Genomic DNA, 27,737 nt, shown 5'->3' on the forward strand with positions numbered 1-27,737 from the left:
ATTCGGGCAGCTAATTGGGGGAGAGTATGTGCCACGACTTATGAGATGAATTCTCAATTTCCAAATTCTGAACACGTTTTAATCATCACTGTGATCGTTACTTTCCACAATAATTAGTTAACACAAAAAACACACCTTTTCATGTGTTTTTAACTGAGCTTTTGGAGACCTGGAATTTAAAATTTTCTGTCTCTAAAGCACACACACAAAAAAAAGATTCGGACATTTTTCATATAGTGCATGTTTGAGGTTTACTTTTTCCAAAGAAATAATTAACACAGTTAAAATCAAAGTATCGATCCAATCACGCTAGTATCGATCGATCCATGAAAACTGTACTTGAATTGTATTAGTTTTTCTCAATGTTCAAATAAAATTGTACTGTGTATAAATACATGTAATCCCGCCCCTCAAAAAAAGTTATCTGCTGAGTGCTATTCTCAACTACCAGACTGAGGTAAGTGACAACAGGGTAAACTGACTGTCCTTCGCCTACAGAACTCGCTGCATGTGTAAGAGTGTCGTAGGAGGAGAATGTTAAAGCTCACAAATGGCAATAGCGAAGATTAACTAAAGGTAAAATTAGAGAGTGGACTATTCCTGTACTTTGACGAACCAATCTTTCCCCGGCATGGCTAAAATGAAGTGGAGTGAGAAAATATATCTTCCATTATTGTAGTTATGAGACAACTGAAGGCCTCGAGAGTAACGCGGGGTTTGGATGTAGCATAACTAACAAGTTAGCAAGCTAACTCCGAAAACTAAAAGGAGAAGCGTATGTGCCTTTTTATTTTCAGAAATATTAAACGAGAAACCGAAAATTCAAATGCTAACAGATAAACATTAGCTTTGCTTAATGCTAACATTAGCCGTCATTACGTTCACGTGTTTAGCTGACGCCATTTCGCGGTTATAATGGAGCCGTGCTACACGCATGACCCGTGGCGGACGTGGTGGCCTGTTCACGTTTGGTCGACTGCAATAGACACCCAACCCATGACTTCTTATCAAACATCGTGGCGTGGCTTTCACGAGGCACCTCATTACTCTGCGGATGTGTGGGCAGAAAGCAGTTTTTACAATCCTTATATTAAAAGACCCAGTCCACGTAAGTATAAAATCATGGGTAAAAGTAATCCCAATTTATGTCCTAGCGCAATGATATTATTCTGTGTCCAGGCTTTGTGTTCTGTACCGCAAACTTGACCAGTAACTACATTTTACTAGTTTGTCATTTGTTTGTCTTAGCGTCGGTTTCTGCATCAACAGAGGGGCGCAGGAAGTTCTTTCTGGACAGGTATGTAACCACGACAGTTTTGTGTCCAGCTAAATAACCTGAACCAAAAAAAAAAAGAGACGTGGTTCTGCTTTCAGGTCTGTGTATGATTTGGTGGCTGCTTATCCGCAACTGGCCTTAACTGACTCCAAGCTGCTGGGCTGGTATCTGCGTTTGTCACCCGAGGACAGAAAGCTCATACAGGGTATGTGTCGGTACTCCCACTACAGCAGTCCACAACAGTGTTGCCAACTTCTCAGTAAGGAAAATCGCTATTGGTTGTCCTAAAAGTCGCTAGAACTCGCTAAATGACGTCATCGCCTAATTTGCATAATTGGTCATGCTAATCTAATTGTAACTTATGTTGTTGGAGAGAGAAATAACATCGTGGAAGAGACAAAGTGAGTAAAAAACGTCCTAAATGCATTTAGAGTTTATTTAGAACTACAAATTAAATTTCTTTTAGCAATTATTGGGTTTTTTTTTTTTTTTTTTTTTTTTTTTTTTTTTTTTTTTTTTTTTTTTAAATGTCACAATTCCAACCCTGCTCCTTTACCCGGGCTTGGACCGGTGTTCCAGATCTACTGGCGTTTAGATCAACTGGCGTTGGTCGAACAGATGGTAAATGGTAAATGGCCTGCATTTGTATAGCGCTTTACTAGTCCCTAAGGACCCCAAAGCGCTTTACACTACATTCAGTCATTCACCCATTCACACACACATTCACACACTGGCAATGGCAAGCTACATTGTAGCCACAGCTGCCCTGGGGCGCACTGACAGATGTGTGGCAGTCTTGCGTTTCAGGAGCTGCTACCGACAAACCAGCAAAAAAACGGCAAATGTGTCATCTGTGACACTTGTGAGGTTATCTCAAACACACTCCGTCAGTCTTGATGCTGTTGAACAACAAAATGTTTAAAAATGTGGCGAGTTTACCTGGTGATATCCTCATGCGCGATCGCGAAAACAGCAAACAAGTAATACCACGGCGATGTTGTTCACAGGACAGCAAGAGTAAACGATCGGGAGACTCTTGTCGTCGTTATCGTTCCCCTCGCACGGTTTATTTCTCCGAATTCAGCGTTTTTGCTTCACAACTACAGCTGCTGTGTGATAGTGGATCTGCTACAAATTGAAGATCATATGGAAGTTTTGGAAATTAACCCTTGTATTATGTTGAAAAACAAAAGTGACATTGATTTTGTTGCGGGTCATTTGACCCGTACTGTGTAAATCCACTCAGAATTGTCAAGAAACTGCAATAAAACAATAGCAACTTTATTTCCCATCAGATAAACATGTAGAACACAGACATACAACAGTGACTTTCCATAACTATTTTAGGAACAATTTGGTTTTTCGTTCTTACAAACACGTATTTTGAACTTGCCCAACGTTCTCAGTTTTCCAATGCTCAACATTTTCTATTTTGTCCACATGATGGACAGAATGTAACTGTGTGCTTTCTGCAGATGTACTTCTTGCATTTCTCACAAAAAGTGCTTGTTTTCAAACAGGAATCTTCCTAACTAAGATTTAAAACAAAAGATTTCTACGTCTCCTCCAGTCTCACAAACAGATGACAAACCAAGCGACACACCTGAGTCACTGACTTTCTTAAATCCATTCACTCTCACCGGCTCTGTTTATTACTAATCACTGTGTAACTGCTGTGAATTCAAAGTAACTGCCGTCTCCTTACAAATCTTCATTGGATTAACCACACTTATACAGACTGTATATAACTACCAACTCTCCAGCCATGTTGATGGATTGCCTATATTGGCTGGAAATATTAATTTCCAGAGAAAGGACACAGACAGACGATGCTTACAGGATGTGATGTGACAACACTAATGAAATATTGATGTGTCATATTTGTCCAAGGCGTATTTCATTGTTATGGAAAAAGAGAATATCAAAATCATGATGACCAATTGGAGTGGTGATTTCTATGACTTTGTGTATATAATTTGGAATTTTGTACAAATGTAGGCCAATAAGGAATATATGATATCATTTCATTCTTTTCAAAGGTTTATTTGCATGACGCACAAACAGACACAATTGAAAGGTACAAATGTGCATGACACGAATTCAAACGTGGTGCAGATGTGTGTCACAAGTTGATCTGGCTGTAGGCTGTGGCACTTGGCCAGAGGTGGCGCTGGTTGACTCGAGTCCATGTTAGTGCACAAAGTAAACTGCTCGCTTTAGTTGTGAAGCAAAAACGCTGAAACCGGAGAAATAAACCGTGCGAGCGGAACGATAACGACGACTAGAGTCTCCCGATTGTTTACTCTTGCTGTCCTGTGAACAACATCGGCGTGGTATTACTTGTTTGCTGTTTTCGCGATCGCGTCGCGCATGAGGATATCACCAGGTAAACTCGCCACATTTTTAAACATTTTGTTGTTCAACAGCATCAAGACTGACGGAGTGTGTTTGAGACAACCTCACAAGTGTCACAGGTGACACATTTGCCGTTTTTTTTTTTTTTTTTTTTTTTTTTGCTGGTTTGTCGGTAGCAGCTCCTGAAACGCAAGACTGCCACACATCTGTTCGACCAACGCCAGTTGATCTAAACGCCAGTAGATCTGGAACACCGGCAAAAGTGACCCAAAATAGGCACTCTGGTGGAGTTACTGTGTGTGTGTGTTTATAAGTAATTTTAAACCTTGTGATCCACAAAACAGCATAAGAGTAAAAGACATAAAGAGGTCAAGAAAGATGTGAAAGAGAATGTATTAGGGCTTATAGTACTATGCATGTCTTTGCCACACCACACCATATTTTGCTTTCAATGCGCCAGTTTCTTGTAATTGCCAATGTGATTTTTGGGCAGCAGACTTCCAGGCTTTTTGAATGACTGTCTTTTTGAAAATGTTTTATTCCCCCAACTATAAGCTTTGATAAAGCTTATAGTTGGGGGAATAAACTTTTCTTTTGATAAAATAAACTTTTCTTTTGATAAAAGAAAAGTTTTAAGCCAGTCTTGAAAGTAGGGAGTGTGTCTGTCAGGATTCAAACTGGGAACTGGTTCCAGAGAAGAGGAGCCTGAAAACTGAAGGCTATGCAGGTTGAAAGCAAAGCGCTGTGATGGGGTAAAATGCCCCTATGAGGTCTTTCAGATAAGATGGGGCCTGAATATTCAAGATCTGGTATGTGAGGTGGATTTTAAATGCAATTCTGGATTTAAGAGGTTGCCATGAAAAGATGCTAATATAGGGGAAATGTACTCTCTGTTTCTAGTCCCAGTACTCTTGCTGCAGCATTTTTGGATTAGGTGAAGGCTTTTTGGGAGCATTTGACCTGATAATGAATTACAATAGCCCAGCCTAGCTGTAATGAACATACAAACTAGTTTTTCAACATCACTCTGAGACCGGATGCTTCCAATGTTAAGAGATTATGCAGATGAAAGAAAACATTCCTACATTTTATTTATTTTTTTTTTAATGCATGTTGAAGGACATCTTTATGCCCTCGTCAGGCTTCATAGATAAATAAAGCTGCAAATCATCTGCATAGCAATGAAAATGTATTCTGTTTTTTAATAATGTTACTTAAGGGACGTATATGTTATGCTAATAGTACTGGTCCCAACACCGAACCCTGTGGAACTCTACGATTAACTTTCATATGTGAAGACGGCTCTCCATTTACATAAAGCATTGGAATCAGATGTAATTCAGACTATTTCCTTTATATATCAGTGGTGTGTTCTAATCACTGCAGTAAAATACTGTGGTTGGTGCTATTGAATGCTACACTGAAGTCTAACAGGCGAGGCAGTCCACTATGACGGGCCATAAAAAGATCATTTGTTAACTTTGCTAGTGTTGTTTCTGTGCTATGATGCACTGTGAATCCAGAACGAAACCATTCAAATAAAACCATTCCTTAGTGGTAGATGATAAATGTGGTTGCACTCACCTGTTCACTGTGCCTGATGTTGATGAGCAGAAAGGTAGGGTGAGCATGAGGCAAAACTTTCTGTTGACCGCAGCTTGATGTATTTTAACTGGAACTTGATGGGTTTTTGTATATTTGTGCACTAATTGATGCCATAGCCTTAATTGTAAGTTGGCATTGTAATTAGTGCAGTTATTGGTAAGTTGCAGTTATTTGTTTGTGCAATCTGTGCATTTGTTTAATAGTTAATCCCATGTGCTGATTTATATATTGGACAGTTGCATGTGGAAATAAAAGGAGCAAATGGTACAGAAGTGTATTTTATGTGTTTATTGTTGCGCGTCATCTGTGTCCTCATGTTTAGCCTGCCGCGGCCATAGGTTGGAGGAGCCGCAACAGCAGTAATTCTTTCAAGACTTTTTAAGATAAAAATGGAGGTTAGAAATTGGTCTGTAGTTGGCTAAAAAAGCTGAATTGATTAAAAGCTTTTTAATTAGTGGTTTCATTGCAGCTAAAGTGAAAACCCGTGATACACATCCTGTTAATAGAAACTGATCATATTTAATAATTGATTAATAGTAGAACTGAAGAGTTGTGTTGGAATGGAGTCTAAAAGACACAGTGGTTTAGGAAAAAATGAATTAATGAAGTTGTTGCATGTTCTTTTTATCTAAGGTAAAAGAGGGTTTCGGTCCCAATCCATGTTTTTCTCAATCCAGAGAGATGATGCTAACCAGCAGTACTAGTGGTATTTGTAAAAGAGAATGTGCTTCTGATTGGTCAAAACCTGTTGAGAAGTGCGGTGGTTTAGACTTTAGCCCAGGGATGGGCAATTCCAGGCCTCAAGGGCCGGTGTCCTGCGGGTTTTAGATCTCACCCTGGGTCAATGCACCTGAATCACATGATTAGTTCGTTACCAGGCCTCTGGAGAACTTCAGGACATGTTGAGGAGCTAATTTAGCCATTTAAATCAGCTGTGTTGGTTCAAGGACACATCTAAAACCTGCAGGGACACCGGCCCTCGAGGTCTGGAGTTGCCCACCCCTGCTTTAGCCCATTGTTCTCCTCCATTGGGTGCAGCTTCACCTAGGGATGGACACACACCGACTTTTCCCTGACCTGTTACCCAGTTTCATGCGCCTAAGGTACCATCTTACTGTGAGCGCTACTGTTTCTGGACCTTGCTCCGGTTCACTACTGCATTCCTGCACAGAGCCTTCCACAAAGGCTACACAAACAACCCTTGATCATGGGAATCTATAACTTTTCTTCTTATTTTTATTTGGAGTGCTCAGTATGCAATTAACCATTAAAGTGATCTAAAATTAATTGCAGTCCCCATATAATTTGCCAGCACAGGTTTTGTAAAGCAAACTTTTCTAGTCCTCACAAAGTTAACTCGGAAAGATCAGAGAGAAACTGTTAAACTAAATATAAGCAGCTACTCCAGTTACTGTACTTAATGATATATCTGTGGGGAGGTTTTGAATTTTTTTTTCTTTCTTTAATAGTTGAAACTAAAAAAAAAAACAAAAAAACAATGTTTAAATAATGACACTTAGCCAAAACAAGCAAACTTAATCTGGAAATAACTAATCAAACTAGAAAGTGCATTTTCTGAAGAAACTGCAGTGTGAATGCTTGAATCTGAATGTATGCACTGAAATGAATTAATTGCTGAATTTTGAGTTAAAAATATTGAATGAGATTAAAAAAAACAAAAAAAAAACGAATTTAACCTGAAAACAAAGGTGCTGAACTGCTAAAAGCTGAAGGTTACACAGAAGGAGGAGTTGGAAAAAAACTGAAAATGTTTTAAATGTAAATTAGAAAACCCTAAGAAATGAGAAAAGAACATTTAGAGTCAGAAAACATCTGAATGAATATTAAAAGGTCATATTCTTTGAATCACTGAATGACTAAAATGTGATCCCTCCACTTGGACCCACACAGTTTAAAAAGTTTACATCTCTGAGCTTTGAAAGACAAGATGTTGGAAAAAGAACAACGATGGCGACGTTTTGAGGGTAAAATGATGGCTTTAACACTGTGGACACAGCAGCAGTTGAAAGAGAAGTGTTTAAGATGAATCTTGGCAGAGTGGCAGGCAGAGCTCGTTAAGCAGGCAGGTGTGAGCCTGGTTGCTATAGTGACCGCACCCAATGGCTCCATACACACGCACACAGACATGCACCTCACTTTTGCTGCTTAAAATGAACAGAAAAGTCAGGCCGAAACAAATCGTTCCCAAATGAAAAGTAAAAGTCGTATTGACAAAATTCTTTCACCGTGAGCGACAGCAATGTCTAGTCTACCAAATTCTCAGTTTTCATGCCTGTGGAGTTTATTATATGGACGTGGTGACAGTGTAAAGACACCATGCTCTTCTGATTTTCAAACGAACCTTCTGAGCCATTTTAACATTAGAGTCTATGGAAGAGTTGGAGGGAGGAGGCTGTGCATTGGTGACATTTATGAAAGAACCATAACACCTAGTACAATAGTAAACACATTGGATGAAAGAGGACAGCCATGGCTACGTTTTGAGGGTAAAATCATACCTGTAGAGCAAACGCTGCGGACACAGCAGCAGTTTTAAAAAAGATTTTAAGATTAATTTTTTTGCTCCTCTCACTCTAGCAGTTGAGCTGTCTCACTCTAGCCCCAACATTCCGTCCCATACACACCCATTATAAACTCTGAAACGGGTGAAAAAACATCATGAAACTTAAACTGGAACTGAAGAAAAAGTATAATAGATATTGAAAAGATAAATACAAGTTGAATAGTTGAATGTCTTGTCTTCGTTTTAAAGTTTGAATGGTGGCTCTATGTCAATGTATGTGGAAGTAGTAAGAGTTTAAAAATGAGTAAGTTGAATGAGGATTTGAAGGGTCTCCCCATTGAAATACATTATAAATTTTTGTTGAATAAAGTTGAATAAAATTAAAAATATAAATGTTAAAAATGAGAAAAATAGAAGCAATGTTGTCCAAAAGAATAGGAATCTAACGATGTTTGAATGGTTTTTCTAAGTTGAACGGTTTTGAAGGAGTAGGCTTTCAAAAAACGTACGGAAAAATAAAATATAACTAGAAAAATTTGCATTTCCTGCGAAAATGCAGTGTGGATGCTTTAAAGCTGAAGCTGTATGCAAAAAGTAGCTGAAAAAGCTGAAAAGTTGCAGAAATTGTAAAAACTTTGCAGAAGCAAAGGAACTTTGCTAAAATGGAATAACTTAGCAGAACTGCAATATCTTAGAGGAAACATAATACTTGGCAGAAATACAATAGCATAGCAGAACTTAGCAGAAATATTGTAACTTACCAGAAACATAACTTCTCAAAAATACAAGAATTTAGGAGAAATAGTATAAGATAACAGAAAGAATATATTTAGACAAAAATACTTAAGCATTACAGAAACACTATGATTTAGAAAAATAGTACAACATAGCAGAAATACTGTGATTTACCAGAGACACTGTGATGAACTATGAATATTGTAATTTTAAATCAATACTATGTTTTAGCACAAATATTATAATTTGGCAGAAATACTATGATACAGCACAAATACTCTGGTTTAGCACAAATATTATAACATAGCAGAAATACAATTATATAGCAGAAATGCTATATTTAGAAAGAAAAATATAATATAGTAGAAATAGTATGATTGAGCAGAAATACTACAATATAGCATAATAACAATGATTTAGCAGAAATACTATGATTGAGCAGAAGTACTAAGATGTAGTAAAAGTACTTTGATTTAACAGAAATACAATTATGGAGGAGTAATACTTTAAAATGGGAGAAATATTGATACACACACACACATACACAGAGCCTAAAGGGAAGAGTATTTGTGCCATGGAGTGTTAAGAATGTGAGGTCCATATTAGAAAAGCTGGTAAAATCATAAAAGTTTGCAGAATTGTAATAAATGATGAATATGAATTACTGGTCTGTGACAGTGTATTAATTTGTAGGGAAAAAAACATGTTGACCAAGGTGGAATCGAACCCACGATCTTTGGCTTGCAGACCCGTGTCATTACCAACTGCGCCACTGGGAAAGAGAGGAGCCATTTTGAAAAACAGGGTGATGAGCAGTCAGAATTAGATCCCGGTGAGAGGCGAAAAACGCCGTTTTTTGGAGTTTCAAAACGTTGTGTAACTCAAAAACTAGGTGGACTAGAGGCATAATTCTTGTACTGGGTGAATCAGCGGACTTTGGTGTACTTTGACTGCGATTTTCATTGCTCTTTGTACAACCGTCGCTGAGATATGACGAGAGAGGAAACGGAAGACCTCAGACATGATTGGCTGGCTGGGAAGCCGTGCAGGCCCTGATATGTGATATGTGTCTGAGTCCGCACAGAGGATTGGCTGCCTGGCAGAAATATATAGAAATAGTATGATTAAGCATAAATACTACATTTAGCAGAAATACTATATTAAGCACAAATCCTATAAAAAGCAGAAATACTATATTAAGCACAAATCCTATAAAAAGCAGAAATAGTATATTAAGCACAAATCTTATAAAATAGCAGAAATAGTATGATTTAGCACAATAGTAATAAGTTAAACAGAAAAATTGGAAAAGCAAAATGGACAGCTGAAGAAATGCTGAACATGCTGAGGGTCCCTCAAATATACTTGTTAAATGAAAAAAATCAGCAAAAAATATATAACAATCAGAAATATGTACACATAAGGAAACACACATGCACAGAGAGACACACACACAAGATCCAATTCAGTCAACCAGTCTAAATATATTGAATTTGAATCTTAGAATGAGATCATCCCATTAAAAGGCCTTCTCTCTCTCTCTCTCTCTCTCTCTCTCTCTCTCTCTCTCTCTCTCTCTCTCTCTCTCTCTGTCTGTCTCACACACACACTCACACAGGGAGAGAGAAGTAAGCTGCTGAATTTGAATCCACCAATCAGAGAGCCTGTGTACTTTTTCCCGCCAAAACAGGTGCATCTATTTACACACGCAGCACAGAGAGGCACAGGATTATTGCAGCCTATTTCTCATAATGACGACTCCCCTCAAACAAATGACCATAATTTCCTAACCGTAGGGGCTAGAGCGGTCATTCTTACACCGTTTTGTTCAGAAGAGATGGGGGAATCTTCCAGTGTTGACAATTTATCATTAAAATGTGAATTATTAAAGATATTTGACTTCTAATGCACCATAACTGAGTAGAGCGAAGCAAAAACTGGCTTGACTTGCCCTCAAACAACGCTTTGTAACTCGAAATCTATTTGGAGTATCGATATCATTCTTTCACCGTAAGAGACAGCAGGCTTTGGTGAACAGTCATGGAAATTTTCAGGTCTCTGTGGAAATCCAACAAAAAGTTATGACGAGAGAAAAAAGTGGTTCATTTCCAGGGTTTGAAATTTGAAGAAATCTGAGCAACGGACGAATTTCCTACCCTCAAACAAGTCCAACTCATTTCAGAACGGTAATACGTGAGAAAGAAATTCTTGAATTGTGAGCGTCACGAGTGTCTGAAGATATACCGGGACAAGCCTCATGTCTTAACTTTGCTTCGTTAAGGAGATATGACGATTCGAATATGCCTCTCATTACAGAAATGCAGCGGTGATTTTGAACAAACTCTCCATTGACTTTATATGGAGAGTTTTCCGACATTGTGTTGGTCTGAGGAGATTTGCGAAAGTTCTATGAATACCACAACAATGATAGTGACATTTTCAGAAACCCAGCAAAAATACCTATGTTTTGATGTATAATTTGTGGAAGTTGAGTGAAGATTGAGCAAGTAGCAAGAAGTTGTTCGGACATGAAGAGAAGACTGCAAAACCTTCAGTGGCACACTGGAAGCCAAGTGCATAGCAACCATAACAACGCATGTATTTTGTGAAAAATCACAATTTTGCAACTGAAAACTTTAAGAGGCATAAAGGTAAAACGGTAAAAGATTTGAAAAAGCTGAATCATACCTGAATAGCCCAATAATTTGAGAACATTTTAAAGTTTGAATGGTTGTTCTACGTGAAAATATGAGGAAGTAGTTAAGTTTCAGAAACAAGCAAATTTTAGCAGAATTGCAGAAGTTTCCCATTCATTTCAATGGGACAAATTAAGCTTAATATTTTAAAAAGTATAATAGTGAAAAATACCAAAAGACATAGCAGGAATTAGCAGAAATAGCAGAATATTTTAAAATTTGAACGGTGAAAATCGGCTGAAAATTGTGGAAGTAGTTAAGTGCCAAAAAGTGTACGGAAGTCCCAAGAGGAACTCAATAGTGTGGATGCTTAAAGCATCCACACAATAATAATAAAGACTAGAAAGCGAAAATTTCTGAAGAAATTTTAAGTGTGCCTATGCCGCCGCCAATGAGTGTAGTTTGCCATTCAAACGGCTACAGAGAGCAAAACTCAGCAGAGCAGCCATTCTCCACCATGAACTATGATAAAACCCAAACACCGCTCGCACCTCACAGATGACAGCTTACAGTTTTGTGTAAAGATGAGGTGACTTCGTACAGCCCCGATTTGTAGATGCTGTGCGCAGAGGTTCATAAGCAGACCCGACAATGTTTGCATGAACACGCTGTGAAGCATTACGTTATGGACCACTTTTCACACATAGTTGCTGTACCCAAACAGCTGGCTGTAGCTTTTCCTCTCACAGCCCGACACATACAAAAAAACAAAAAGCAGAGAGAGCACAGACTTTACACCTGAGAGGCGTGATTGCAGATGCCCCTGAGGTGGGTCCACCTCCCCTGCAGCGGCACTGCAGACCACGCCCTGCCACACACATCAAACACGTAAAATAAATATTTATGCACTTTTGCATTCACTTTTTGTTTTTTGTTATTTTTACACAGTGTTCTGAATGATTAACATAGTCTACAGCCAATCTTGTGTATTATTATACAAACTTTGGTTGTAAGATTCAGATCACTATTTAATAAAAGCTAAATATTTTATATGAGAGTAAGAAAGAAAAGTATATCTTTGTGTCCCCCTCTCCCTGTTAATGCCCTACCTGGCCCCAGGTAGTTCAATTCAACCAGGCGTTCAATTTGTGGCTCGGACTGTTCCGTTTATTCAGATGCTGGGGCAAACACCACTCCAACTCTGCTGCTGGCCCTTTGCACATCACAGTAAACACTGCGTGATTATCAACATAGTAAAATACAACAACATATATATAAAAAAAACACATTAAGCAAAAATAATCATGTTTTTACAAAATTCCACGGTCTCAGGAATGAGTATGACACAAAACTAACATAGCAGGATTACCAGCAAACTGCAGCTGAAAAGCTAATGCTTCATCTTAGTCAATTACTAAAATGAATCAGTAACATCAGTAAGCATGGACGCGGTTCAGTTGTGAGTTGGTAATATCCATTTTAAAGTTAGTGCTTAGCATCTCTTATAACACTAAATAAAGAGAATAGACAAGTCAAATACTCAAATATAAACATAATACAACATAGTTAACATAATCAAATATAAAGATCAGAAATATATAATACACTTCAAACTGCTCACACTATGCAACTAAATAGCATTAGTGCGAGGTTAAGCAACCGTCAGTACACAGGAACTACTTCCGGTAGTTATACAAAATAAAAGCGTCCCCCATTATAATCCGCTATAATGCTCTTATTGTGAAGGGCAAGCGGGACGCCATACTTCCGGTCAAACTACGTTCGCTAGCTAGCCGCGGCTAGCAGCAACATCGTGAGAAATCTCTTGCTAATATGGGATGTTTTGACAAAACGAGCAGATATTTGACGATTACACACCTACATTCTCACCTGAAAATATCTTAAAAGTTTACTTTGTGACCTAGAAACACGAATAAGAGCAATATATTAAACGAAATGGTGGCCGCCATTGTTTCACTCGGTAGAGGCGTGCTTTGCATTGTGGGATTTTGAGTTTTAAGGCAAATTTGCACTAAAATGTAAATATTTACAAAACTATAAAAGTTATGAACACCAAAAGTCATAGCATAGTAGTCCAGACCCAGCCGCACAAAATGATGTAAAATATGTAACCCTTGTGTCAAAACTGTGCGGCACATAAGCGTGGGAAAATTTTCACTAAAATATTAATATTTAAAAAACTATAGAAGTAATAACCACCAAAAGTCATAGCAACTCATTCCAGCTCCAGCCGCACACAATGATATATCATATGTGAACCTTGTCTCAAAACTGTGGGGCAAGTTACGGTCCAAAATTTCAGGCGGAAAAAGAATAATAATAATAATAATAATAAATCCGAGCAATAGTAATAAGTGTGCCTTTTGGCATAGGCACACTTAATTAGAAGAACAATACTGTGAATGCTTTTCAAGCATTCACACTAATTACAAATGAAAATACAGAACTTTGATAGCTGCTGTCAGTACATGATTGGCTAATATGTTTCCTGCTTCAACTGGGGAGTCGGGGGAGGGCAACCATTCAGAGCAAATGCCAGTTAACGTAACAAAGTTGTTCTGAGAGAACCATACAGACACGAGAAGAGCATCAAAACTCCCTCTAGGTTTGTAACCTTTGTAACAAAAAATATCACCTAGAGTTGTCACATTGATGAGCAAATTAAATAACTGGTAGAACCGTTCTAACAGTTTCAGCATTTTTGTGTATAGGTGTAGGCACATTTTCATGCATTGAAAATGAATTGTAGTTACCTTATCATGTTTTTCTTTTCCCTAGAAGGAGGAGGGTTTCATCAGTTCTTGCAAAGACATCCTGCCTTAGAAATACATAGGCTTCATGTGAAGGGTAAGTATGTTATAGTACTAAAATCTTGCACTAGGTGTGCTCAGACTAAATTTATTTTTAAATTTACAGATGGCAGCAGTCCTGCCCAGTCAGCTGTGACAGCCAGCCAGCACGTGTATGTGTTACTGTGAAGACACATATCAGACAAGTTCTATCACTTCACTAAAATTCATTTTCTTTACAGGTTTACAACTGCAGGAACAGAGATGGATGGATGTGGTAATATAATCATCTCATACACTTGAGTCAGAAAACAGAAACCCCTTTAAAAGCATTAATCAGATTGGTTTGGACATTGTGCTATTGGTGGATAGTTCTGGGACTCTGCCAATTAAAAAACATAACTAATATTCATTCTCAGGACCTCTTCCAAAATAGATGGTATTTTCAGCTCCTGTCCATTAGCTGTCTACCTGTTTTACTTTATTTTTAACTACTTTTTTTGCTTGAATTTTTTAAATAAAAATTTACAAAATGAATATTTAACATGCCTGTTAGTGACCTTGTGCTTTGTCAACGTTTGGTTGGCGTCAGCACAGTAAATGGATACGCATTCCAGCACATTCAGCTGTCACTAATGCTGCCGGTGCACTCACCTTCTGGCTTCACTGGATGTCTCTGACTTAGACAGATAATAGCCCAACTCGAAGGTGTGATTTCCAACCCTCTACCCATTTTATTCTCTCATTCCAACTTCTGTTGGGTTCCTCAGCTGCTCAGCCATGGAATTGGAAACCAATTCCACGAAGCTTTCTACACACTGTTCATGAGCTAATCTGAAGGCAACATGAAATTTGGAGGTCTGTAGCAACTGACTGTAGAAAATTGGCAACCTCTGTGCACTGTGCGCCTCAGCTGCTGACCCCACTCTGTAATTTTGTGTGGCCTATCACTTTGTGGCCAAGTTGCTGAGAAGTGCAATGACTTGCACTTCTTTATAATACAGCTAACAGCTGACTGTGGAATATTTAGTATTGAGGACATTTCATGACTTGACTTATTGCAGAGGTGGCATCCTATCACAGTGCCACACTGGAATTCACCGAGCTCCTGAGAGTGACACATTCTTTCACAAGTGTTTTGCAGAAGCAGTCTGCACTCCTAGATGCTCGATGTTATACGCCTGTGGCCATAGAAGTTATTCGATATGCTCAAAACTTCTTCTTTTTTTTTTTTTTTTTGTTCTTTCAGGCCTGCCATCAATAGCTCTCGTTCTCTCTCTCTTGTTCTTTCCTTTTATTTTACAACCGAATAACACTTAATAGATATTAAAATATCTATTAATTTAGACAGGATTTTATCTTCTGTGTTAAATCCATTGCCAAGAATCAAAATGTAACATGCATGTCTCTGGGTTGTGGAAAGAACCCAGAAGAAACTCACACAGGCACATGCAGACCATGCAAATGGACCAAGAGGAGTTAGTTAAGTGATCTAAAAACGATAATCGTGCTGAAAGCGGGCCACAGTTGCACAGAAAGATGACTTTGAAGAGAAGATCTTTAAATCTGGAATCGTTTTTTAATTAGTGAAGTCCTGGAACTTTCGGATAATTCCTGGTATAAGTTCAGGTTACTCATCCTGCGGTTGGAGATATCCCACAGACAGGCAATGACAACAAAATTGTAGTAAAAATAAATTTCACAACACGTCTTAGTATAGAACAAGGCTTATTTCTTGTCTCAAACTGTCAAATTTAATGAGTATTAATTGAAGATTACCAAGTCTTGAGACCAAGTTCCATTCACATACTTTCAATCTTGTAACAGTTCCATTTGTTTGCTTTTTATTCAAGAAACACCCAGCACTCACCTGGACTTGGAGATGCTCCCCAGTAGGGAGAATTTAACTTTGCTTGGCTGTAACAGGAACGAGCATCAAGAAAAGCTGTTTGGGCAGGCTCACATGCCTGGTGGCTTCAGTGCAGCTTGCAGCAGCCCCGTCACACAAAAAACAAATGATCAGAAGGCCTGCTATAGACCTGTAAGTGTGTTTAAAGAGCTTTAGTTTGTGTAGTCAAAGTTGTATATTTTTTTTTTTTTTTTTTTAAAGACAAATCACTGTTGTTATTTGAAAGGGACTGCCACTGTGCCAGCTGAATGAAGATAGGTACTCATTTCAAACGGGCAGCTGTGCAGCTGTGTGCAAGGAACCAGCCGGCCTGGTGAGCGTTTCTCTGGACACGGACCTCGAGGTATGTCGACAGAGGAGAATGCCTGAGCCCTGGAACCAGATTTCAGGGCTACAAGGCCAGAGTGCAGACTTCAGTCCATCACAGTAAGTATGCATCTTATTTCACTGAGTCTTCGACTTAGAGCAGTGTTTTTATTGAGTAGGTGTGAGTCATGTCAGGACCTGGTCCTGTCCAAACTCTTCATACTTGAGACGTTCTTGGATCCTGTTCAGTAATGTTGCTACGGTATGCTGAGCTCTACTAATCGCTGAGAATTGTTGTTATGTGTTGCATCCTTCTCCCAATGTTGCTCAATCTTCAGCCTTGGTGAGGCTCTTACTGCTTCTGTCTCTCTGGTGTACCTTTTCGAGCTGGTAGCCAAGGCTGGCTTGGTTTAGCAGTTTCTAAGGCCACAGGTGTGGACAGTTCTTAGGCCCCGCTTTTTACATTGCGCCTTCCTGCAGTTCCGACAGTTAGCTTACTTCCCTTCATGCTCCATCTCCACTGAGGACACTGTTCTTTGTGGCTGTTCATCATAGGATGGACTAGAATAGCCCTTTATTGTCAATGTACATGTAAAAGGAAATTATGGGTGTTCCACACCAACTCTGCAGGAATAAAATAATAAGACATTAGGAATAAATGACAAACAGGAGAAATGTAGACAAACTTCTTGAACAAAGTTCTTGGAAACAGTGCAAAGGACTTCGTCTGAGTATAGATTGTATGCGAGTGGCCTGAGTGATGAGCGTTACTCAGACTGTGGCTCAGATTGGTGAGGTGAGTGGGGGTAGTATTTGTTAACAGTCCAGGTGAAGAAGCTGTTAGTGAGTCTGGAGGTGTGGGACCTGATTGACCTGAGGTGCCGACCAGACGGTTCACACAAGTGGTGAACGGGTGCAAGGAGTCACCTGTGAGGGCCCTGCTTTTCCTGAGACAGAAGGATCTGGCGGTGGCCTGCAGGGGTGGCAGAGGGTAGCCAGTGACTTTTTTTTTTTTTTTTTTTTTTTTTTTTTTTTGGGTGGTATTAATTACCATATAGCCAAATACATTGTGACAGTGGCCGTTGACCGTAATGCTGCATTCACATCTTCTGGTAGACTTTCATCAGGTACTTTACGTAGGCTTGGTAATCAGCCACTGAGGATCCAGGTTTCCAGCTTAGTCATAAACTTCAGGTCAGCTGCTCTTGCATTCAACAGCAACCCACCAGTTGTTCTTAGAGCTTGGTAACCAATCTTGGAGGGTGGGGATGTTGATTTCTCAACCCTTGAGCTGATGTCCTGGGTTCCCTTTGCTGTAGCATTTGTGTTGTACCTCATCAATCTCTAGTTGTGATAGCAGTTGCTTCTTCTGGATGTTGGAACATTGAGCTACTATCTCACCCTTAGTCTAGATGTTTGGTGTTACCAAAGCCATAAGTTCCACATCCTCTTCATGTAACCCCTTCCCCTGGGATTACATGCATGGTAGCATTAAAACAGCTATTCAACACCTCACACAGACCTTGTTAATATGAGCAACAGACAAGCCAGTATGGCTTGAGTTAACTGTAGCACATACACATTAGGTAGCATGGAGGGCCTAGCCTACCGTTTACTGGATTTGAACCCCTGACCAGCAAGAAGGTATTCTGAACCATGATTTTGCCACATAAGTGCAAATGACAGTGCATACCTGTTACCAAAGGCACAGAGGCTGGTGTATACCTGCCTGCTGCTCTCACTGATGTAACTCTAGACTGGAGCAGAGCCCAGCCCCTCTGAGGAGACTAGTTTCAGACCCTAATATGTCAGTTGAGGTGAACCAGCTACATCTACTCTTTCTTTCTGTCAAACTCTCATCACTTCAGTTTCCTTCCATACCAGACAGATGACATTCCCTTTTCCCATGGCCAGCTTGAGTAATCAAATTGCAAGGGACCTGCCCTTGACAGTGACCTGAAGCACCTTGCACCGGACCCCTACGCCGCCTCTGGCGGATGGTGGGCCCACAGGATGTGTGTTGCATGTCTAAAATCCATGTTGCTGCTGACAGTGTCCAGCTTTTTGACTTCAGCTTTGGTGCTCCTGTCTGTCTACGGACATCTACTTTAAACCAACTGTGGATTTAAATTATCCCCAACTACAGAGTGAATGAATTTATTTTAGACATCGGAAAGAAATGTAAAAAATATTTAAAGTTACCTAAATCTGCAGCATATTCAATGTCGTGCATATGTTGCCCCCTTCCTGATTTTCTGTTATTTGTGTTTGTCAAACTTAAATATTTGAAATCATCAAACAAAGATTAGATATTAGACCAAAATAACCCAAGTAAACACAAAATGCAATTTCCATAGACCAAACACTCTTACACCACTCTAATTATATTTACAAGAACTTGGTTTCTATAACAGCACTACCTGTTAGGCTGAGAGTAATGAGTAACATTATTTGATGTTACAGGTCAGAATGGCCAATGGCTACCAAAGAGTCTCTCCTATACTCCAGCAGTACTGACAGGATTCAGATGATTGATCCAGAGTACACCGATGGAAGCATTGTGCAGGCAGTGGAGCCAGAACAGGGTAAGTTTCCTCTGTGCCAAGCTGAAGAAAACACCACAAAACATATATGCAGAGATGAGGATATGCATGGTACTGACCATACTGCAATCAACTCTCTTAACCTTTGAAGATCAAAGCGACACCTTTCATAGCCTCATGGAGGATGATAAGAGCATCCTTGTCTGTCTGGCTAATGACAGTCTGAAAGAACAAAACCGGAGCGGTCACTCGTGTCCAGTCACCACTAATAATGATGTTACAGCAGAAGCCAGCACTGAGACCTTGAGGTCATATGAGTCTGCCACCAAGGTAAAAAGTGTAGATAAGCACACCTCCCCTATGCCCTGCGTCCCCACCTGTGATGCGATGATTGGCACTGAGGTGGTGCAGTGCCTGTCAGTCTTTACTCAAACTGAGGACCTGGAAACAGCTGACAAACACATTAACACTGAAGTGCGCATGGCAGATCTGGACTATATCGCCAAGGTAAGATTGGAACCCAAACAGCTGTCATTCATAGAAGCTCCAGCAAAACATTTTTAAATAGTCTATTAATATTTCAGGAATTTCTCAAACTGAAGAAAACACAGGAAGGGAAAGAGAAAACAAAAAGGTGAAGTATACGCTAGGGCTGCTCAATTAATCGAATTTTAATCACGATTACGATCTGGGCTTTCAACGATCATTAAAAATGACTGAGCCGATTATTAGCCCCTCCCTCATTTATCCGCGACACCTTAAAGGCCGGTCCGTGAAAATATTGTCGGGCATAAACCGGTCCGTGGCGCAAAAAAGGTTGGAGACCGCTGATTAAGAGGACCCGAGGGAAGCTCGGAAAGCTAAGCAGAAGTTATTTGGAGAGGAGAGTGACTGCTGTTGGTTGAAAAGAGAGTTTAAAAAAAAAAAAAAACTTCAGTGGTGTTGCACACTATTTTATATTATTTTTTAAAGTCATTGTTAACCCTTTAAAGCCGGTCAGAGCAGCACGCTCCGTTTTGCGTAACTATTTTTAAATCCCTGTAGAACCTGGACCGTGTAAGCTAGCGCAATAATTTGTTTTGCATATGAAACCGGAGGAGTTGTACTTACATCTGATGCCATCAGCTTGTCCTCGGTCACGGTTTCGTTCCACATATAGCTTTGCAAAAATTGCATAAAAAGCGCTTGCAGGAACAAAAACATAATATTCCAGAAACACGCTTCGCCGTTCCTATCAGCTGTTCGTAACACTTCCCACAGTGAAATGATGCACCTGCTGTTTTCTTTGCAAATTTGCATCATAGGATTGTTTTTTTGTTTTTCCTGCAGTATATAAAAATTGCTGTATCTCCAAAATAAAACTATGAAGACACTCAAAATAAATTTCCTGTGGTGGGAAACTATTTTTTTGCAACTTTATTGTATTTAAAGTTTTGAGGGATAAACCTCTTAAATTTCTCCAAGTAGAAATATATGTAAACAAAACAAAAGCGATTTTCAATTTTTTTTGTAGTTTATTGCACTTTTTTGCAATTTATGTAATTACTATGGACTTAATGCATACATATTATTAAAATATGGGCTATAACAGTTGTATAGCAACTTGAAATGCTCCCACAAATGGCACTACAACATGTAAAAAAAATAATAATATAAGCTCTGGTGGACTTGGTTCTATGGTAGGTCTTAAAGGGTTAAATAAATATCGTCAAATAATCGTGATCTCAATTTCAGTGAAAATAATCGTGATTATCATTTTTGCCATAATCGAGCAGCCCTAGTATACACACGCATGACCTGTTTATGCATGATCTGTATAGTATAATGTGTGTATGTAACCCCCCCCCCCCCCCCCCCCCCCCAGTGTTGGCGGCAAGTTGAGAAAAGAGTGTGAGTGTATGGACCGTGCTCAGCAAGCAGAGCTAGCCCTCCTGGCACTGCAGTACAGCATATGCAGACAGCACTGCTGGAGACTATACTACACCTCTACTGAGGGAAACCAGCTCACCCTAGTGTAAGTATGCACCAAGTTACAATATGTGTCTGAGCCTATAAGCCTCTGTCTCAGACAAGAGTTTTTGTCCCGAATCTCACTGCAGGGCAAAGAATCCTCCTTCAAACATTATATCTGCTCTCCAAAAACTGGAGTTGGACTATAATGAGATGAAGAGTAAGATCCAGGCAGGGCTTCCCCTGCAGCAACTGAAGCCTTTATCTGTTGACTCTGGCGAGATACTCACAGGATCAAGTTACATCCCTGCACAGGTAAACATTAGGGGTGCAATGATACACAAAATTCACGTTTCGGTTCGATACTTTGGTGTCACAGTTCGATATTTTTTTGATACAAAAAAATGTTCATGCCTTTTTTAATTTGTCATTTATTAAAATTATAAATATTTTCTCTCAAAAGTACAGTTTTTAAATTTAATGTTTCTGAAACAACAAAATAATAAAGAAAATAAATCTATCTGATCGAGAAATCGCTCATCTTTGGAAAAGAGTTTATTACAGAGAAATGGCTCTTTCCAAAATAAAAGCTATACTATACGCTTCTTCTGGGCTATATTCTCAGCAGCATATTAAACATATCAGGTCCCCATAAGGAGAATCATGTGCTAACGGCTGTCTAAATGACTCGTAAAGTTTGTAGTATGCATGCTTTTTGTTTTGTCTGCTTCCACTTGTCTTTGCACTAGGATGATGTCGGCGTAAATGTGCAGTCATATTCGTTGTGTTCCCACTAGTGCTGTCGGAGTTAATCTCGTTGAAATGACATTAACACCATAACGCGGCAAATCTCCGTTAACAAGTTACCGCAGATCGCCCCGTGCGTGGGGCTGGACGACGTCAACACGTTAACGAGCAAACTGCGCTAACACACTAGTTCCCACCAATTGAGCATTGCGTGGCACATCCGACATACTGTTTTACTTTAGTCCATGACACGCTTACCATCAGGGTCATACGTCACATGAAAACCAAGATGGTTCCAAAGGCCAGATCTGAATGAGGGTGGGGGAGGTTCAGTTTCGGGTAGCGTTGAGGCATTTGCCATGTTGCAACAAGCTTAGCTTCTGTCTTGCTAGCTTGCGCTGTGCTAGTGGATCTGCACTCGACAGTGCAGCCTAGGCAGAGTAGTCGAACGCAGATCCACTGAGCGCTCAACACAGACGACATCGTCAGAAGAAAAGTTGATAAAATAAATTAAACATGTTGTAGTGTTCGATACATATGCGTACAGAACCGAAAGCACTGTATCGAACGGTTCAATATCGATACATGTATTGTTGCACCCCTAGTAAACATCTGCCAGCTCTGTGGTGGGGCTGGGTGATGAATTGGACTTTATTTGGAAATAACTTCTTTTTCTGTCTTCCTGTCTAGATCATTCGTGAAGTTTTGGGAGAAATCTCATCTTGGTACATTAAAACACATGTGCACGCGCACACACGCTATCATTTTGCTATCTTAGTGAGGACATCTAATTGACAGAATGCTTTCCCTAGCTGCTTACCCTAAACATAGGTTATGGTTTGGCATTCATTTTTTAATTGTAACCCTGACACTAAAACGGCATTTTGAGTCTCAAAAATGCCTTCAAACTTGTGGGGACGGGCACTTTTGTCTTCATAAAGTGACCGTGGCTTCCCACAAGTATAGTAACATGTCAATTTTGGGCCCCCACAAAGAGGTCTAAACAGGTACACGCACTTACACCGCGTTCCAAATTATTATGCGAATTGTGTTTAAGTGTCATAATGATCGTTTTTCAATTAAACCCATGGATGAAATTGTGTCTCAGGGCTCTTTGGATGACTGAAATCAATCTTGGACACCTGTGATCATTAGTTTGCCTGGTGAGCCCAATTAAAGGAAAACTACTAAAGAAGGATGTTCCACATTATTAAGCAGACCACCATTTTCAAGCAATATAGGAAGGAAAAATGATCTCTCTGCTGCTGAAAAGCATGAAATGGTTGAATGCCTTGGACACGTAATGAAAACCTTAGATATTTCACGAAAACTTGAGCATGATCACCATAATGTAAGAAATTTGTGGCTGAGTGGGTTCGTGCAGATAAAGGCACAATGAGGACTGTTTCTGCCAGACAAATGCATCAAACTAAGAGAGCAGCTGCTAACAAAGCAGCAAACACATATTTGAAGCTGCTGGTGCCTCTGGAGCCCTGCGAACATCAAGGTGTAGGATCCTCCAGAGACTTGCAGTTGTGCATAAACCTTATATTTGGCCACCCCTAACCAGTGCTCACAAGCAGAAACGGCTGCAGTGGGCCCAGAACTACATGAAGACTAATTTTCAAACAGTCCTGTTCACTGATGAGTGCAATGCAACCCTGGATGGTCCAGATGGATGCAGTGGTGGATGGTGGACAGCCACCATGTCTCAACAGGGCTGCAACGTCAGCAAGGACGTGGTGGAGTCATGTTTTGAGCTGGAATCACGGGGAGAGAGCTCGTTGGCCTCTTTTGGGGTCCCTGAAGGTGTGAAAATGACCTCTGCAAAGTATGTGGAGTTTCTGACTGACCACTTTCTTCCATGGTAGAAAGAGAAGAACTGTGCCTTCTGCAACAAAACCATCTTCATGCAAGACAATGCACCATCTTATGCTACAGCGAACACCTCTGCATCATTGGCTGCTATTGGCATAAAAGGAGAGAAACTCATGGTGTGGTCCCCATTCCTCCCTGACCTCAATCCTATTGAGAACCTTTGGAGCATCCTCAAACCAAAAAATAAGAGGGTGGGAGGCAGTTCACATCCAAACAGCAGCTCTGGGAGGCTATTCTGACATCCTGCAAAGACATTCAAGAAGAAACTTTCCAAAAACTCACAAGTTCCATGGATGCAAGAATTGTAAAACTGCTATCAAATAAGGGGTCCTATGTTAATATGTAGCTTTGACCTGTTAAGATGTTTTTGATTTCAGTAAAATTGATCTACTAATGCTGCAAATTCAACAAATGACCATTTTCAATTCTCTACTATCTATAAAATGTTTTGAAACTCTGTGCGCAATAATTTGGAACAGTGCATTTTAAGTTTATTATTTTTGAAAAACACTTTTTCATTGGCAGTTTTGTTGAGTAACATTTGAGTTGTACTCTAATGGTTGACTCGAAAATTATGCTGACTGTCATTTGAATCGACTATTTACAAAAAATAAGGGGAAAATATCATTTGCATAATTGGAACGCGGTGTAGTTGTATGTTATTTTGCTTCAACTATTGAGTAGATGAGACTCTCCCCCCCCCCCCCCCCCCCCCCCCCCAAAATAATGACAAATGTTTTCTAATCCAAAGCAGCTCCCAGGAGAAGCTGGATGCACCAAGTGGAGATGGTGGACGTCCTGATGCTCAAGGCGGAAAGGTTCTTCACATTGTTGTTTTTCACGTCCTTTTTTTCAGCTTGGTGTTTTGTTTTTGTGTGTGTGTGGGGTTTTTTTTTTTTTTTTTTTTTTTTTTTATTTCCTGTATTTGGGCCTCATTACCATGAACAAGTCAACTTTTCCCCCTCTTTTCTCAGGTTGGTCAGGAAAAGGAAAAACGGCTCAAAAATAAAAATGACAGTACAAGGAGAGCTCCTACCCTCATCCCTCAAGATGGAGGTTCGAACCATAATGCGCAGAAGCGTCTGTAACCAATTTATGAATACTGGTTATCTGAGGAATTCTTTTTGTGGACAGGGTCTGCGGGTCAAGAGGTGAACACAGGTGAGAAATGGTATGATGCTGAGGAAGAGCTGGAGCTTCCAGAAGATGATGTAGCTACTGCTGTGAGACAGGACCCCACACCGGTGACGGCACATGTGTCTGATGGTGAGAGAGCAAACAGTGCATTAGGGCTGAACGTTTGGAGAATTAAAATTCTAAGTAGCTGCAGTTAAGTTGTTTTCATTCCAGAATCAGCCAGTCAGGAGGCCATGAGCTCCGTACTGTGTGTTTCCAAGCTGCCCAGCAATGTGACGGAGGTGAACATTTACTCATCAATGTTGTTTGAGTAGTCATTTAAAATTCATTGTTTTTTTCGCATTGGAAATTTTAATTGACAAGTTAAATTGTATAATGATCCTTTTATGTAAAACCATTGTACTGCAGTGTGATTGCCAGCAGAGGGCAGTGTAGACTTTAATTGAAACTTTGTCCCTGTCAGAGTGACATGATGCTGTTCTTTGAGAAATACCATCCCACTGAAGTCAGCATTTCTGCTTTAAAGGATTTGAGGTGAGGTCCTTTTTTCCCCACTATTCAGGCTTATGCTTGTTTTATTAAGTAGTCACACATTCAGGTCTTTATATCAATTCTTTCCTTAAGGAAAACATTATTATGGGCCCAGTTTCCCTGTGTTTTTGGCTTTAAATCGTGACTCCAATCCTGAGTATGAATGCTTTAACTGCATCAAAGTAAACCTGCATGTGTTTGGCTGATTCCAGGTGATCTGTGATATTATCCTGTCATATTTTTTGTGTACTGCTGTCAACACATTACTTTACCCTTGTGTCCACTCCACCTGCAGCAGGTCTGTTTACTCTTGGGCCACCAGTTTTCTTTAGGGAATTATGTTTTGCCATGTGGGATTTCTATTCTTGTTAGACTGGCAGTACTCACCCTGCTCCATGTAATCGCTGGAGTCACAGTGGTGTGCAAAGTGATACAGTAAATCATCTACCTGGTCAAAAGCAGATGTTAATGTATTGCTTGTAATGTAAAAGTCCAGTAGCAATGTCATGCTAGTGTTTATCCAACATTAAATGACACTGAGATTAGAATTAAGTCCTGGGCTGTAATTTTATACAAAACTGTAAAATGTTACATTTCTACACAATTCTAGAAGGTTTACTTATGTGTGGTTGTAGCAGCGAATTCTAATGCTTCACAAATCAGCACACGCATGCCAGTTTAACAACTCGCTATGTTCTGAAGATTTGCCATAGTTATGTTAAGTGGCCCCCAGTCTGCTGAGACTGCAGTGAAAGAGCTAAATGGATGCAGAATGCAAGGTCGCGTTTTACATTTGGAGCACATCAGCAGACCCACGAACAACAGCCAGAACTCGGCCTCTGAACCTGATTCCTCACAGGACGCTGCCAAACCACAAACCTCCAAGACTGACTCCAGCAGCACTGAGGTGAGCAGACGAGCATTAGGCATTCTAAAACAATCAAACTTTAAGTGTGCATTCAGATCTTTGTTAGAAGCAGAACATACAGTCCCGATCAAAAGTTTAAGACCACTTGAAAAATGGGGGGGAAAAAATCTGATTTTGCATGGTTGGATCTTAACAAGGTTCCAAGTAGAGCTTCAGCATGCAACAAGAAGAGCTGGGAGTGGGACACAACTTTTCTTTTTCTTTTTTTTTCCTTTTTTTTTTTCTTTCTTTTTTTTTTGAAAGCATGCAATTCATTGAAAACAACACTTAAACTGAAACGGGCTGTTTTAAAGCTGAGCAAAAGTTTGGGACCACATACCCTGTGCAAGGCTAAATCTGTGCAAAAATGTCTATTCATTGTCATTTTCTGTCAGCTGGCTTGTTTGCCATTTTTCAAGTCTTAAACCTTTGATCGGGACTGGATCTATGCTTGTTTGTTTTGTTTGTTTTTGTTTTTTGAGTGCATTAATATGGAAATGTGTGCTCCTCTGTTCTCTCCAGCTGATAACCCCGCCTCCTGTTAAGCCCAGCATCAGGAACAGGAAGGTGGTGTGCATCTCCCCTACAGCAAAGGGAACCTTTGTGCCACAACACTATGGCACCATGAGCAGCTTTGATACTCTGATAGCAGAGCTGACACAGCTCCACCCAGAGGTGGGGAGGCAGAGGATTGTGGATGCTATGCTTGAGCTGAGGGCAAAGCATCAGGGCGTCCTCTGTGGCATGCCCCTCAGGACCATCAGGGAGATGATATCTGAACTTCTGACCAGGCCGCAGACTGCTAAGCAGTCATAATAAAGAAACCAACAGCTCTGATTTGTTATGTGACAGAACCTTTGATTGTGACAGAACCTTTGATTCTGATTCTGTCTCTTCATATTATTTTTAAGAAGAGGGAAAAGCTATTAATCAGCCTGCTATAGAGAATATAATTTTTGATCGAAGAAGAATTTATGAATCTCTCAATGTTGCTGCCTTAAAGTTAGAGGCATGTTCAGGCTGCTACTTCTGTTGTCTGGCACGTGAATTCGTTTGTTTTCTGTCATTAAAAAAAAAAAAAAGCATCCTTTGAAAAATGTCTTATCCTCTTTGTTTTGCCTTTCTTTAACCAAGTATTAGCAGAGTCCTAATGTCGAGGCTCAACACTGTGCAGTCGTCTTAGTAGATGTGAAGGGCTGTAACTAAGGCACTTATTCTGAAGTAGTATCTAAACTAGCTTTAATGTCCGCTGTCACCAGAACTGAAAGACTGTCTAGAATATAAAAAAAAAAAAACACCCAGCACGCCCCTGCGGGCGGTTTATCCTTCAAGCTCGGGTCCTCTACCAGAGGCCTGGGAGCTTGAGGGTCCTGCGCAGTATCTTAGCTGTTCCCAGGACTGCGCTCTTCTGGACAGAGATCTCCGATGTTATTCCCGGGATCTGCTGGAGCCACTCGCCTAGCTTGGGAGTCACCGCACCTAGTGCTCCGATTACCACGGGGACCACCGTTACCTTCACCCTCCACATCCTCTCGAGCTCTTCTCTGAGCCCTTGGTATTTCTCCAGCTTCTCGTGTTCCTTCTTCCTGATATTGCTGTCATTCGGAACCGCTACATCGATCACTACGGCCGTCTTCTTCTGTTTGTCTACCACCACTATGTCCGGTTGGTTAGCCACCACCATTTTGTCCGTCTGTATCTGGAAGTCCCACAGGATCTTAGCTCGGTCATTCTCCACCACCCTTGGGGGCATCTCCCATTTTGACCTCGGGACTTCCAGGTTATACTCGGCACAGATGTTCCTGTACACTATGCCGGCCACTTGGTTATGGCGTTCCATGTATGCCTTGCCTGCTAGCATCTTGCACCCTGCTGTTATGTGCTGGAT

General features: G+C 40.2%; 1 protein-coding gene across 5 annotated transcripts; it reads left to right on the top strand.

The window, feature by feature from the left end:
* Nucleotides 1–461: 461 nt before the first annotated feature.
* On the top strand, nt 462–26,927 carry rbm44 (RNA binding motif protein 44). Of its 5 annotated transcripts, none has more exons than XM_080903439.1 (22): nt 462–576; nt 894–1,108; nt 1,249–1,297; nt 1,375–1,481; nt 13,931–13,999; nt 14,069–14,114; nt 14,184–14,218; nt 15,795–15,982; nt 16,077–16,276; nt 18,620–18,741; nt 18,851–19,206; nt 19,284–19,333; nt 20,564–20,713; nt 20,799–20,964; nt 22,087–22,121; nt 24,026–24,092; nt 24,249–24,330; nt 24,409–24,540; nt 24,625–24,692; nt 24,875–24,945; nt 25,645–25,849; nt 26,372–26,927. In XM_080903439.1, the coding sequence occupies exons 2-22, from the start codon at nt 916–918 to the stop codon at nt 26,663–26,665; spliced, it is 2,685 nt and encodes an 894-aa protein (XP_080759565.1). In that variant the 5' UTR covers nt 462–576; nt 894–915; the 3' UTR covers nt 26,666–26,927. The 5 variants fall into 5 exon arrangements, with proteins under 5 accessions (XP_080759565.1, XP_080759564.1, XP_080759563.1 ...); XM_080903438.1 differs by having other exon boundaries at nt 469–775; XM_080903437.1 differs by having other exon boundaries at nt 469–1,108.
* The last annotated feature ends 810 nt before the right edge of the window (nt 26,928–27,737 follow it).

The sequence above is a fragment of the Rhamphochromis sp. 'chilingali' genome, assembly GCF_963969265.1.
Source record: "Rhamphochromis sp. 'chilingali' genome assembly, chromosome: 14".
NCBI lineage: Eukaryota > Metazoa > Chordata > Actinopteri > Cichliformes > Cichlidae > Rhamphochromis > Rhamphochromis sp. 'chilingali'.

Excerpts from the sequence above, each read along its gene's own strand:
- rbm44 (XM_080903439.1), top strand. The coding sequence starts at position 916 with ATGGAGCCGTGCTACACGCATGACCCGTGGCGGACGTGGTGGCCTGTT. Across the intron at positions 14,000-14,068 it reads ACATAGGCTTCATGTGAAGG|ATGGCAGCAGTCCTGCCCAG; the intron begins GTAAGTATGTTA and ends TTAAATTTACAG. Across the intron at positions 20,965-22,086 it reads CAAGTTACATCCCTGCACAG|ATCATTCGTGAAGTTTTGGG; the intron begins GTAAACATTAGG and ends CTTCCTGTCTAG.